At 45.2% G+C, this 12,598-nt stretch overlaps 1 protein-coding gene across 2 annotated transcripts; it reads right to left on the bottom strand.

Moving 5' to 3' along the window:
* Nucleotides 1-135: 135 nt before the first annotated feature.
* mbd6 (methyl-CpG binding domain protein 6) lies at nucleotides 136-11,925 on the bottom strand. 2 transcript variants are annotated; one of them, XM_062563824.1, is made up of 11 exons: nucleotides 11,789-11,925; nucleotides 10,952-11,054; nucleotides 10,083-10,254; nucleotides 6,042-8,381; nucleotides 4,861-5,843; nucleotides 4,466-4,574; nucleotides 4,198-4,343; nucleotides 3,008-3,775; nucleotides 2,828-2,880; nucleotides 2,596-2,662; nucleotides 136-1,900 (listed from the first exon to the last, which is right to left on the bottom strand). In XM_062563824.1, exons 1-11 carry the CDS (start codon nucleotides 11,902-11,904, stop codon nucleotides 1,829-1,831), a joined length of 4,929 nt encoding a protein of 1,642 aa, XP_062419808.1. In that variant the 5' UTR covers nucleotides 11,905-11,925; the 3' UTR covers nucleotides 136-1,828. The 2 variants fall into 2 exon arrangements, with proteins under 2 accessions (XP_062419808.1, XP_062419809.1); XM_062563825.1 differs by having other exon boundaries at nucleotides 2,828-2,874.
* Between the last annotated feature and the right edge of the window lie 673 nt (nucleotides 11,926-12,598).

Genomic DNA, 12,598 nt, shown 5'->3' with positions numbered 1-12,598 from the left:
ACAATAAAGCAGATATACTTCTATTTTAAGATCAAACATCTTAATATTTTGTAGTAACAGTTATTCTGTTATTCCTGTTCGAGGCAATTTTCTCACATTCTTTTAGAAGAGAAATCAACACAAGGTACATTTTCTGTAAATAGTTTAATATTAAATAAAAAAGACTCCCATATAAAAAAAGAAAGCTACAGTCCACAATTTAATCATAAGTATTGAAAGCAAGGGGGTAGAATGAGAAAAATACTTAATTACAATTCCCAGAAAAATTCACAATTCGTTGTTTTCTCTCGTCTTTCTCTAACAATATAAAATCAAAATAAAAACACATTAACTGTACATATATACAAATCTCGAAGTGTAGAAATTGCATAATCTGCTTTCTTTTTCACTTTCTTTATTCTTTTTTTATCTTTAAATACAGCAAGAGATGCCAGTACTTTTGGGCAGGGCAGTGTGTGGAGGAGAGCTCAAACAGTGACATGAAGAGACAGAGGGAAGATATTACTCAAATATCCACAGTAACACACAGACTCAACAGCTCTACATCAGACGTCCTCGCACACTGTGTCGAATTCATCCAGCCATTCATTCAACCAATCAATCAAATGACATACTGTTCTTATGAAATGAGGTTTCCTGCAAATGTTTAATTTCAGAATGAAATTACCCTTCTCAGACGTTTATCTCCCCACTGAGGAGTAAACATTTGGGTGAGTGTATGGTCAATGGATACAAAATAATGTCCATCACACCACAGCTTTGTGTAATTCACAGTGACAAATGACAGCATGTGAAAGGCAAGTGGGTTGCTAAAATGCGACAATTGATGCTCAATGTTTTTCCGCATTGTTCCACATTCATTGTGGACATTAAAAACATTGATGAACGGATGTTGTCAAATACACTCAGTCACTTGGTGACCTGTCAGGGTATCCCGACGTGTTGCATTTCATGAGTCAAAAGTTGTAACGAAACTAAGTTAATGATTTCTCAATTCAGAGAATTATTGGTAATGTACAAATCACAAAGAATCTCGCACGTCACATGGAATCATGGTAAAAATGGCCGATGTAAACTCATTCATAAAACCTGATAAGGAGAACATTATTTCCTTGGCTTGTCCTATATAAAAGATATTCTATACTGTGACAGAAAAGAAAACTTAAGTCTGTTGCTTTTTATATCCTCTTCCAGCACCTTCCAAAAACCCTTCAAAACATTTCCTTGCATTAGAACCACTGTGTATCTCTGCAGAGAATCCTTTATCGAAATAACAGATAGGGTCTCATTTCCTAGAATGAAAATAACTTCCACTTACTGTCGGACAGTGAAGGGCTCAGCAGCACTGTTGTCCAACAGACACAGACACACACACACACGTTCAACAGAGAGCATCGTTCAAGTAGTTGGGCTTCATCCTGACTCACAGGTATACACTGATGAGAAGAAAAATGTCATGTTTTTTTGTGTTGAAAGAATTCTAACAATAATAATTAACAGATCTCTGATCGAAATGTTAAACAACCGTTATTTTGTGAACTACACCTAAGAGAAGACCCAAGTGAAAAAGTATCCGCAAAACTTCTTCAATTAGTTTTTACACATTTTTATAAATTAACTGGTCAGACTAGATCTCTTTGTGTTTTTTATAGTGGTTGCCATAACAATGGTTGACATGACAACGGCATAATATTAGTGCAGTTGAAGTATTGAAAAAAAAAAAAACAGTTCTAACAGTGGTGAAGATGGTGGAGAGTTGGGGGGAAAAGCGAGGCGTCCGGCCGCCTCTGATTGGTGAACAGCTCTGACCTACAGCTCCCTCTGCCAATCACTGCCTCTGAGAGCGGGCGCCTCGCCGCCTCCTGCCGCGGACAGACCTCTCAGGCTTCAGCAGTGCCGCCTGGAGGATGACAGACAGGAATCAGTCGCGTCAGCAGAATTTCCTCCCATCCCCCCCTGCGCTGGTCAGAACTGCAACATCATTCCCATTTTGGAACCAAAAGATTCATCTTCACGTCCTGCATGAGTTTCCTTCACAGGCTCGTAAGAGTACAGATTATGAGACAGAAGACTACCCCTCAAACTTGTACAGATTCTGTGTCTTGCTTTTGCCTTTTTAGCAATCTGCAGCTGGGAAACGGCAGTTGTGAAAACAATCTCACCACTAAGACCATTTCATTCTTTGGGTTTTCTCAATTGCTGTTTTTGAATTTAAAAAATGTACGTTGAGCAACATGGACAAGAAGCCCTAAACCAAAGAAAATACAAATGTATGACAATGTTGCAAATTCCCATCTGCTAACTATGTGGTATTATTCTAAGCTCATTCTACAAAAGGGAGTAAAGCATCCATTTGATGCTGCAAAAATACTTAGGATACTCATAATTACAATGCTAACATATCCATGATTTAGTTGTTTTATCCTGATGATGTCATTTCATTCAGAATGGTAAATGCTAACCTCATGGTGGAGCTACAGGATAAGACACTGATTTAGGCGTCAATATGGAAGAAAATCAAGACCGCAGAAAATGCAACTAAGATTGTAGGTCAACAACATCCTCTGATAATTAAACCAATAAATAGAGTCTCACCGTTGCCTTGGTTTCCTCTAGTGCTGTAGCATCCATGTCTCTGAAGTCTTCTAACACATTCTGTAGCCTGAAAGGAAAAGTAGGAAGCACACTTTAAATACACCCAATAGATTCAATAGTTATGTCATTTGATAGATGAAATACAGCGGAAGAACTACTGGAATTAGCTTTGTACGGGGAATGCCTTGTCTGGCGCATGTTTGAGGAGTGAACTATTAAGATGACAACGTACGTTTGTTTCCTTTTCCTTCCTCTTCTGGCTCCACCCGCTGCTCCCACCTGCTCCTTTCAGGTAAAATCATAGTACAAATACAGTCAAATTCTGTCAATCACACAGTCTTTGGTCCACACTGTACTAATTTGTGGTGTCTCAGCAGGACAATCATGAAGCAAACAGGAGACCCAGACTCACCCTTCCCTGTTCAGAGCGCAGCAATGTCCCTGCGGCCTCCTCATTGGGCCTCCCACTGCATCCATCCCTGGGACTGAGGTACCCTGCATGGGGAAGATGCCCCTGCCTATCTACCCCGGCCTCCACATAGGGGCAGGCAGCCGCAGGAGGCCCTGTACAGTCCGTCTTCGCCTCCTCAAAGTACATGGATGGCAGAGGAGGCTGAGGGTGGGTAAGTCCCTCTACCATTAGCGGTTTCCTTGGCAAAGGGGACGTAGACCCACCCTCTGTGGGTTTGGGGGTCCCTTGGGCTGGGGAATGGGCTGCTGCTTCCAAGCTGAGTCGGGATAAGTCTGTGTTGTGGAGGGAACAGGCCCGACGTGGGCTGAGCGAGACTGGAGCACTTGCCTGAGGCAGAGTGTGAACAGGGGTGGACGGGGTATGATGTTCCACATGGAAAGAAACCGGTGGTAAGGCACAGAAGGGTGAAGTGGGGTCAGATGGCCCCATGTGCGCCCTGCCTTCCTGCTCGTTAGCGCTGACTTGAAGGAAGGAGGTATAGATCGTGTCCATGAAAGAGGTGTAAGGATCGATAACAGACCTGCCCTCAGATACCCGCTGTGGGGGCGGGCTGCGTTCATGGGCCGGGGGTGAAACTGGATCAGGAACAGGACTGGGTTCTCCTTGGGGAGCCACCTGACTGGCTGGAATGTCTTCCTGTGGGGCGGGACTTTGTGTTTCCTGCAATGACATTGGCTTGTCCCCTTCAGAGGGTGGTGCAAGGCTTAGCTGGAGGAAAAATGTGAAGATTGAGGGAATCAATATCAGTCAAAAATCCCAAAAGAAAAGAGAACAACCATTGCGTTTCGACATTGTTAAATACAAATCCACTGGCAAATTACCCACAGTTGTTGCCATTTAAGTAAATCATGCAATAGACCAGCCAGATAAATATTCAGCTTGTAAAGTAATAGTAGTAAGTAAATGGGTTCAATGGATCCAAAAAAAGAGAAGACCTCTCACACTGAATCACAGTCCACTTACAGTTTCGAAGTGGTGTTAAAAGAGCAAAGTGAGTACACATAGCAGCTGAGAGAGCACTGGCTAAAAAGCGAAATCATTTGGTTACGTTTAGAATTGCCGTTGGTTAGCCACAGCTGCCGTCAATCCCCTGAATGGCTTATACCCCGAGCTACATGCCAGTCACCTACCTGAAGGTTGTTCAGCAAGTTGATTGCTCCATCATGACCCTGCAGCAGAGGCATGCCCAAAGCAGAGGTCTGGACTGGGGGTAGGAGGATGGAACCTGCGCCAATCCCCAACATGTTGTGGAGTCCTGTGATGCCAGCTAGATCTCCTGCAGAGAGATTTCACAATCGTACAGATTTAATGGCAAACACCAAATATCTCCAATGTTTCAAGAATTAATACGGAGTACACATTTTGCTAAAGTGGAGGTTATTCTCTGTGTCGACTCACCTAATAGAGCAGAGTTAAGCAAAGTGGGCAGTAACTGTTGGAGGATGGGGTTGTCTTTGCCTTGGAGAGAGAGGGGGATGAGGGTGTCAACACCTGCATCAGAACGAACCTTTAAAAATAGAGTAAAGTACAGGACCGATGAGGAGTGAAACAAATGTATCAACGGGGTCAGAAATGCGGTCTGGCAAGACAGACACATTCTTTACAGGCCGGCTGTAACAACCCCAAAAATATGGGAGGAATATAATTTAGGGAAAAACATATTTTAGCTGCAAAGGAAAACAGTTAAGGGTTGTTGTTTTTTCTTTTTTAGGAAAATCATAGATCAAGGAAATGAGCTCATAGGGAAACTAAAGGAAGCTTAGAGGAAACCACTATCAGATAGGGGAGCCTACCTGAGGTTGGGTATGTTGGGTTTGCTGTGCAGAAGCTAATTGGGGGTGGGGAGACGGGTGGAGCTCAGCAGAACTCAGGGCAGCAGTGAGCAGGGCAGGGCTGAGGGGCAGGAAGGCTGCGTGGGGAGGAGGAAGAGCGCCAGGAAGGAGCAGAGACTGCAGGGCTTGGATAGCCCCCTCAGCTCCGGGGGGAATGGGGAGAAGGCCTTGGGCGACCTCCAAGAGCCCTGCGACCGATAGGGTTGCTGGATCCAGGAGGCCGGAGGTCTTATCCAAGGTGAGGCCTTCCAAAGTTGTAGTGATGTGTTGTGGCTGTTGGAGAGGAACTTCCAAGCTGACCTGGCTCAACTGACCTAGGCCGGATAGAGGTAACAAAGGAGCATGCTGTTGCCCGAGCAACCAGGATGCCATTATCAAAGCCTGAAGGCTAGGTTTATCGTTTAGCCCTAAATCAACTTCCTGTCCTGGGCTAGGGGTTGATGCCGGATGTGGGAGTGGATTCAGCAGCCCCAAAAGGTTCAGAGGAAGCTCCCCCTGAGCACCAGTCAACAAGGGCAACAAGGGAAACAGAGGATTGCTGTTTAACTGCTTCTGTTGTTGATCCTGGTTGTGCTGCTGTGCCTCTTGTTGTATCAGTAACTGCTGATGCTCCGATTGGTGCTGCTCAGCAAGAGTCTGTGGTGGTTGTGGTGCAGTCGGAGGGGGTATTTGTGCATGTTGCCCACCCAACCATATCCCCCCTAGGGGCAATGACGCCAGGACTGTTGGGTCCAGGAGGGACGGTAGACCTCCTGTGGATGACAGCAACTGAAGCAGCTGCTCTTGGTTCATGAAGGGGAAGGCCTCTGCCAGAGGCAAGGGAGAGGGCGAGTCACCCACAGCTGAAGGTGGATGATGCCCGTGATTATCCCCAGGGCTCGTGGCTACTGGATGTTTGGTCACCATGGAGATCTTCGGGTCCACACATCTAGGATCATCTAGCACTGTGGGAGAGACATGAATCATTCAGATCTGGTCAGGGCTGAATTATCGATCAAGACACACATATTAGTGTCTGGAGCTGGGTAAACGTGCTGTGTTTTACACAGAATTTAAATCTGATGGTTGACTCCAAACACGTATACACACACACATCAATAACCTATGATAAAAGGAAAAAAAAAAACTTAAAATATCTTCACCTGCAGTGGGATTTCCTTGAGTAGACATCCCAACATCAGTGGTACTGTCAAAGGAGCTGCCCTCCCCCTGGGGCACGGTGGAAGATGCTGCGAGGAGGGCCAGTACATGGTTGCTAAGATCAAGAGGCTTTGGGGAGCTGGATATCGCCGTAGTGACACTGCCTTGAGTATGGCTCAGGTCCACCGATGAATGTAGGCTGTTAGTACCCATCTCAGTTGCCCCAATGCCCTGTAGTGAAGTTTCCTGCGATCGTTCCTGGGAAACGGACTCTATTGTAGGAGTGCGAGTCTCTGTTAGTTGATGCCTGTCCGGAGTCTGGACCGTGTGCTGAAATGGGCTGCAGCTGTTGTGTAAAGCTAAATTTGAGTTGGGCAGTGTCGTAGAACAAGCAGAATGTCTCAGTAGAGGACTGGATTTAGTTGACGGAGGACACGTTGGAGACTGCACCGATCTAAACCGAGGGGAAGTCGGGGGAGGAGTAAGCGGCTGAAGCACCGAGGCCAGCGGGTTAGTGTTACTGGTTGGGCGCGGTGACCGAGTCTGCGAATGAGAGGCGGGAGAGGAGGGCAACCGCCTCGGGCTCTGTTTGTTAGTGTGTCCACCTCCATCAAGAGCAACAGACGCTGGCTGAGCTGAAGCAGAGTGCGATGCCGAGGCTGTGGCCTGCGCGTTCTGCACACTGAGCAGGCGCAACAGAGCAGACAGTGGCTGGGTCGGAGGATCCAAGCCGAGAGGGGTGGGCGTCAGGCCTGTGGTGAAATCCAGAGCCTCGGTTTGTCTGGGAGGCCTGGGACGGTGCGCCATCTGTCGGGAACCGGGGAGACTTGGCGTCTGCCCGGGGAGACGGTGATTTTCTAAAAGGACAGCATTCTGGTTCTGCACAGCTGAGGTAGAGGAGGAGTGCGAAGAGGTGAGGAAGGAAGAGGAGGAGGAGGACAGGTTGATGACTGTAGCGGAGGAGCAGTCTCCTGGAGGGGTCTTCTGCGGCCCGTTGGCCAGCTGCTGGGTGTCTCTTAGCATGCTGAGCACAGTGGGAGATCGCCGCTGTCGCTTCCTGTGCGACGCACTGCGTTCGGTTGTGGGAGGTAGGTTGGGCAAGGAGGAAGCCAGGGACTGGGCCAGAGAGTGGGATGGAGGGAAAAGGACGGAGGGGGCTTCTGCATGGGAGGGGTGGGGAGGCCTAGTAGACGCTTTGAAGGAGGGAGGGTGGCTACTGTGTAAAGTGCTGTTTGTTACCTTGGGTGAGCGTTGTTGCTGTTGTCCGTCTTGCAAGACCTCCAGAGGAGAGGGCAAGCTCACCAGGTTGCTGGGCGCCTTGGAGCTCTGGCCGTGGGTTATCTGGTTGGCCAGCTGAGCCTTGGCCGCCGCAGAGAGCAGGCTACTCGCAGGGAAGGAGGTTGGGTGTGGCAGCTTCCCCTGATGGCGGTGATGTTGGTTCAGAAACGGCCCCAGAGGTGAAGGAGAAATGGGGCACATGCTGCTCTTTGAGGTGGGAGCATTAGGGTTGCTACTGCTTTGGTTGGTCAGGGAGGAAAGGTTAGCAGGGAGTAGGAGGTGGTGGTTATTAGTGCTGCTGTTGCCTGAGTTCTTAAACTGCTCCAAGATGTCTTCGAGCTTGTACTTAGGGATGTGGGGGCTGGGGTTTGGGGAGCCACCGGGGAGAGGGGAGCCTGGGGAGGATGAGGTGGATTTCCTCCTCTGAGACATCGGTCCTCCTCCCGCAGCTATTAAGCTATCAGAGAGAGGAGACGGAGAGGCGGAAGGGTGGCGGGACCGCTGGTGAGGAGACACACAGTTCATGTTATGAACAGATGGAGAGAGGGAGGGAGACTGAGAGAGGGGGGAGCCTCCCACGATGACACCATGAGGAAGATGAGTCTGCACTCCTCTTCCCCCTCCACCCATGGTCATAGGGGAAGAGAGAGGAGGTGTGGAGAGGGGACCTAGCCGCGGAGAACCCGGAGTCTCTGGAGTTTTGGGAGTTCTTTGACCTTGAGGTGTGGGGGTGCGAGGTGACCTCTGGGCAGTGCTGTACGCTGGGAAACAGGAGGTGGAGGAAGGGCTGGAGGAGGCAGGAATAGGAGGAGCATGTTGAAGCCTTCTTAAAGCATCTAAAGGGTGGTTAGAGTTTGTGCCTGTGTGAAGGACAGGGGAGGAGCCATTGTTGGGGTAAATAAACTGGTGGGACGATTGGGGGCTGGCAGAGGGGTTCATATGGAGGTGGCTGTGGGTTCGAGTCGGGACCGGATGGAGTTTGGAATGGTAAACGTTGTGGTTGTCTTCTACCCGATCCACAAGTATTCGCTTTGGATTACGGCTGTCCACTCCACTGCTCATCTCTGAAAGTGGACACACAGGCACACATGTGTTAAAGTGAAGTCACTTTAAATGCTTTTGGAGCAGATCTTGCAGTCTATAAACCAAAATACTAATACTCTGCGTGCCCTGCTGGAGCTTTCTTTTATGCTAAACGTTGTCATGTGGAATCTTGAGGCCATACTCGTGCTTAAAAACCCTACCTTAACTGAAATACATTATGGAACAACCAGCCAACTAGAAAAATAAACACAAACCGATATGGTTTAACGGGAACGCATCAATATGACTGCTCTTCTGAGTGCTGTCAGAATGGAGCTGTTCAAATGTTCAAATGGGAGCAAACAAAGTGTCCATGAAACACGCCTCATAAGTGTCGCTGACCAGCACTTGTTCATTCAAACCCACACCCACCTGCTCCCAAAGGACTACCGACCATCACTGACTGCCGCATGCAACATCCAAAACATTTTCTATTGAAATCCTTCTTGCCGTCACAGGGAAATGAGACACATTTAGCCCCTTCAGTTATTGCGTCAAGGAAAATCCATAAACATGTATACAAACATGGATATTGAGCATTTTCTGTTGACGTAAGATGATTTTTATATAACAGACACAAACCAGATGGTACCAGATGGATAGGACCTCAAGGAGACAGAGAGTAAATGGGAGGAAAGGGAGTGGGGGAGAAACTAAATGGAAATATCTGAATAGGTCTTTTGAAGGGATGTGGTTTTTTGAAGGACAAAGAATTAGTGGTTTAACAGGACCACTGGTGATCCGGGATCAGTACAAATCCCCCCCAACGCGGATGGACACGCATGTGAACCGCAAATGAATTATACAGGTTAATCTGCATTTATGCTCTGTGGTGTTGCATTGTAAACAACAAGGCCCTGTTTTAAACTGGCACAAGGAAAGTGAAGGTTTGGTTTAGGGCACATTATGATGCGTTCAGGCTCTGTAAGTGAAAATGAGTATTAGCGAATAGAAGATGACATTATCATATGATCAAATGTGATCTCAGGGTGGTGCGAAACTGGTTAGAAAAATAGGTTTTCACAACTTCATAAATGGCATCAAGAAAGGGAATTCTGAGCCGTTTAACCTAAGTAGTTTATAAAACATCATTACAACTAGTAATGACAAAAATACAAACCTTCATTCCCTGATCATTTCAATTGTGCAACGTTTTTGAGAACAAAAAACGCTACGAGTAAGATAATCGATCACGGATCAGCATTTACTATCGGCAAAGAAAACAACATGATTATGGATGTCTAAAAGTTATATCTGCTGCCTTTTTCTCTTTTTTCTTGCAGACCAGATTTGTGACACGATGCGAAACATTATTATTCGTAACACTGCTTATTTACATGCATGGTTAAGCCCAATAATAACAGCCTCAGATGAATTATACTTCGTCCCACCACGATGAGGATACTGACAAAGCTCTCCCACAGAGTCAATTTGTGTTGGGTCGGGTCCTCAGAGATTTGTGAGATCATAGTCCCATAACATGAGGCAAATACTACGCACGCAGCAAATGCAACCCAATATCGAGGCTACGTGTTAAAATCTAATACCCATGACCTAGACTCTAGAGAAACCTTAGCAATAATGATGATGCTGCTAGAAATGTGTATAGAAAAGCTATTAATAGATCATTTGAAAGGTGTGTGATTGTACACAGGTACCGGAGTAGAAAGCATGAGCTTTACCTGGATGTTGATGGTTGGCAAAGGGCAGCTGTGAGGCCTGCATACTCCGACACAGCGCTGCCATTGCTACCACTTTCCTGCGGTGGTTACACAGTTTGGTCATGTCCTGCTCTGCTTTGCCTAACGGCTGGCTGTGCTGCTCCACCTTCACTCCCACCGTGAAGCTGAAAACCTGCACGATCCCAAACAGAAGAGGATTGGAGACAATCCAGAGAGAACTCTTTGCAAAACATTTAATCAAATGTATGACTGTCAAGGCATCAGTGGCTGCATTATACACTTCTAATGTGCGCACAAAGACGGTTGCTTATTGCAGACAAAGTGCACTCCCATTTTTTTTTTTTTTTATGAAGAAAAGGTCAGCCATGATTCTACACAGTTGGACAAACTTAATTCAAAAAGTTAGTCATAGATATTCCATTCAACACACGTGGGTACGTCACATGTCTGAATCTTCCAGTGCTGCCAATAAGTAGTTTCTCCTTAAATATCTCTGTGAGTTTACAGTTTGTTACGCAAACACGATTCCTGATATTGGAAGAGTGTTTAAATCATGTGTTCGACAGCAATATCAAAACATTTTGCGGTTTACAAAACAGCATTTATTGATATACTCAGTGTTCGGACAAACAATGTTATCCCAACACAGTGGTCAAGTGAGTTTGAAGAGGCCAAAAGTCCTGCTTATATAAATATAAGTTCACATTCAAGTGTCACGGAGGTGCTACGTCTAAAGGCTCAAAAGTCCAGATATTAACTGGAGATATTGTGTATACTTTAGCTATTTTGTCGGTTTCTGTGGCAACCTTAGCATACAAAAACAACAATAAGAAATAAAACAATGAATAAAAAGCACAGTCTATCTTTACCTTATTGACGATGAGTGGACACTCAAGACCACATTTGCAGGTGCCATCAGTCAACAGATAGGTCTTGACCTCGTCCAGAGAGCATAGAGCAGTGCCACTGGGACTATGAACAGAAGACAGGCAAAACATGTCAAACTGCAAATATATGAGCAACGAAAAGCATAAGAAAAATCAACACAATTTAGAAAGAAGAAATATAAATTAATCCTTAAATTAGATCTGGGAAAATATTGATTAACTATTAAGAAATTCAACCCTAAAACGTCACAGACAAAAGAAAAATCTTCAAAATGAACAAAGTCAACTAAAAATAACAGATTCTGCAGCACACCTTTGAAGCAGTGAAAACATCGACAATACACATTAGGAACTGATTTAAATGTGATCAGGTTTCTGACTCAGTTATCTACTTTTATGTTTTCTATTAAAAACTAGTTTAGTTGATATTTAAATTTACTGACCCAACTTATCACAATATCTTGGTTAAAGCACCCATATGTCCAAGCTGTTGTTATTTCTACAATTTAGTTCATTGGTGCTTGTACATCAACAAAGCTTCTCTCCATTTTACTGGCTTGACTAAAGCTCTTAAAACACATTTCTTCACACAACCAGGGGTCCTAAACAATTTTCCACACACAATTCAAACACGAGCGAGCCACTGACCAATTAAATGTGTGGTGCAAAACCAGCATTCCAATATCTCCAGAATGAATTAAACACTCCCAAATAATCGTAAACTTTCATAAGCAGAACCATTAAAATCATGGCTGCAAAGAACAATAAAAGACGAGCAATAAGACCGCGTCTGCGCACTGTTTAACTGAACCAACCTACCTGACGTAGATCACCTGGCCGCCCTCCACTCTCCTCTGCCAGCCGATGGGGACGTGTATTGCAGTGGCGTGGACCCCATCCTTGTCCCCACTCACGGTCTCACTGCCTCCCATCATTTTGTAGCTGTGGCCTGCCAGCACCTTCGGAAAATCAGAAAAGTGTCGATACATCTTCTCCTTACATGCAGGATGAGGGGCTCACGTTAAACATTACATGCCGCATTGTTCCGTTCTGGATTTGAAAAAACATGACATTTTCCACAATGTTGTGGTCTTCTTTGTTAAAGTTACATACTAAAGACCTCCCACAGTGTGAGGAGTATTCAAGACTAGATATATAGTCAGCATCAAATCTCATAAATTAGTAAAGACACTGTAGCTGAGCTTTAAAAAAAAGTCAAGTCTAGTGTATTTTCATGGCCTATGGCTTTAAAAGAATACTAATAATGCTTCAAATGAAAACCAAAAAGCATATTTGTTGCACCTCAATGAGTTTCGAAAAATAAGAACACGAATGATGCATAGAATGGATGAACAAATGTCTATGCTGTAAAGTCATGCTAAATGTGTAACAGAATTTGAATTGTTTCTTGTAAAGATAAAGGAACTTACATGTAAATGCCATGTTTAACTGCTTTACACATTCCTTTGATCACACACCAAATGTCAACATAAAACACTACAAATGTGAAACATTTTGAAGCTTTTACCTATTTGTTAAAGGTAATGCACTTTTTCAGTTTTATATGTTGCTAAGAGTTTACTTTCCAACTGTCCCCTAAGTCCTCATAGAGACAGTATACTTCTTAAA

Source organism: Pungitius pungitius, chromosome 1 (genome assembly GCF_949316345.1).
Source record: "Pungitius pungitius chromosome 1, fPunPun2.1, whole genome shotgun sequence".
NCBI lineage: Eukaryota > Metazoa > Chordata > Actinopteri > Perciformes > Gasterosteidae > Pungitius > Pungitius pungitius.
This window is presented reverse-complemented; position numbering and strand designations above follow the sequence as displayed.

Bases quoted from the DNA above. Each gene is read 5' to 3' on its own strand.
- mbd6 (XM_062563824.1), bottom strand. From the start codon at position 11,904: ATGATGGGAGGCAGTGAGACCGTGAGTGGGGACAAGGATGGGGTCCAC. The intron at 10,255-10,951 runs GTAAAGATAGAC...GGGATCGTGCAG, and splicing joins GTCCACTCATCGTCAATAAG to GTTTTCAGCTTCACGGTGGG. The intron at 4,344-4,465 runs GTGAGTCGACAC...ATCTCTCTGCAG, and splicing joins GCTTAACTCTGCTCTATTAG to GAGATCTAGCTGGCATCACA.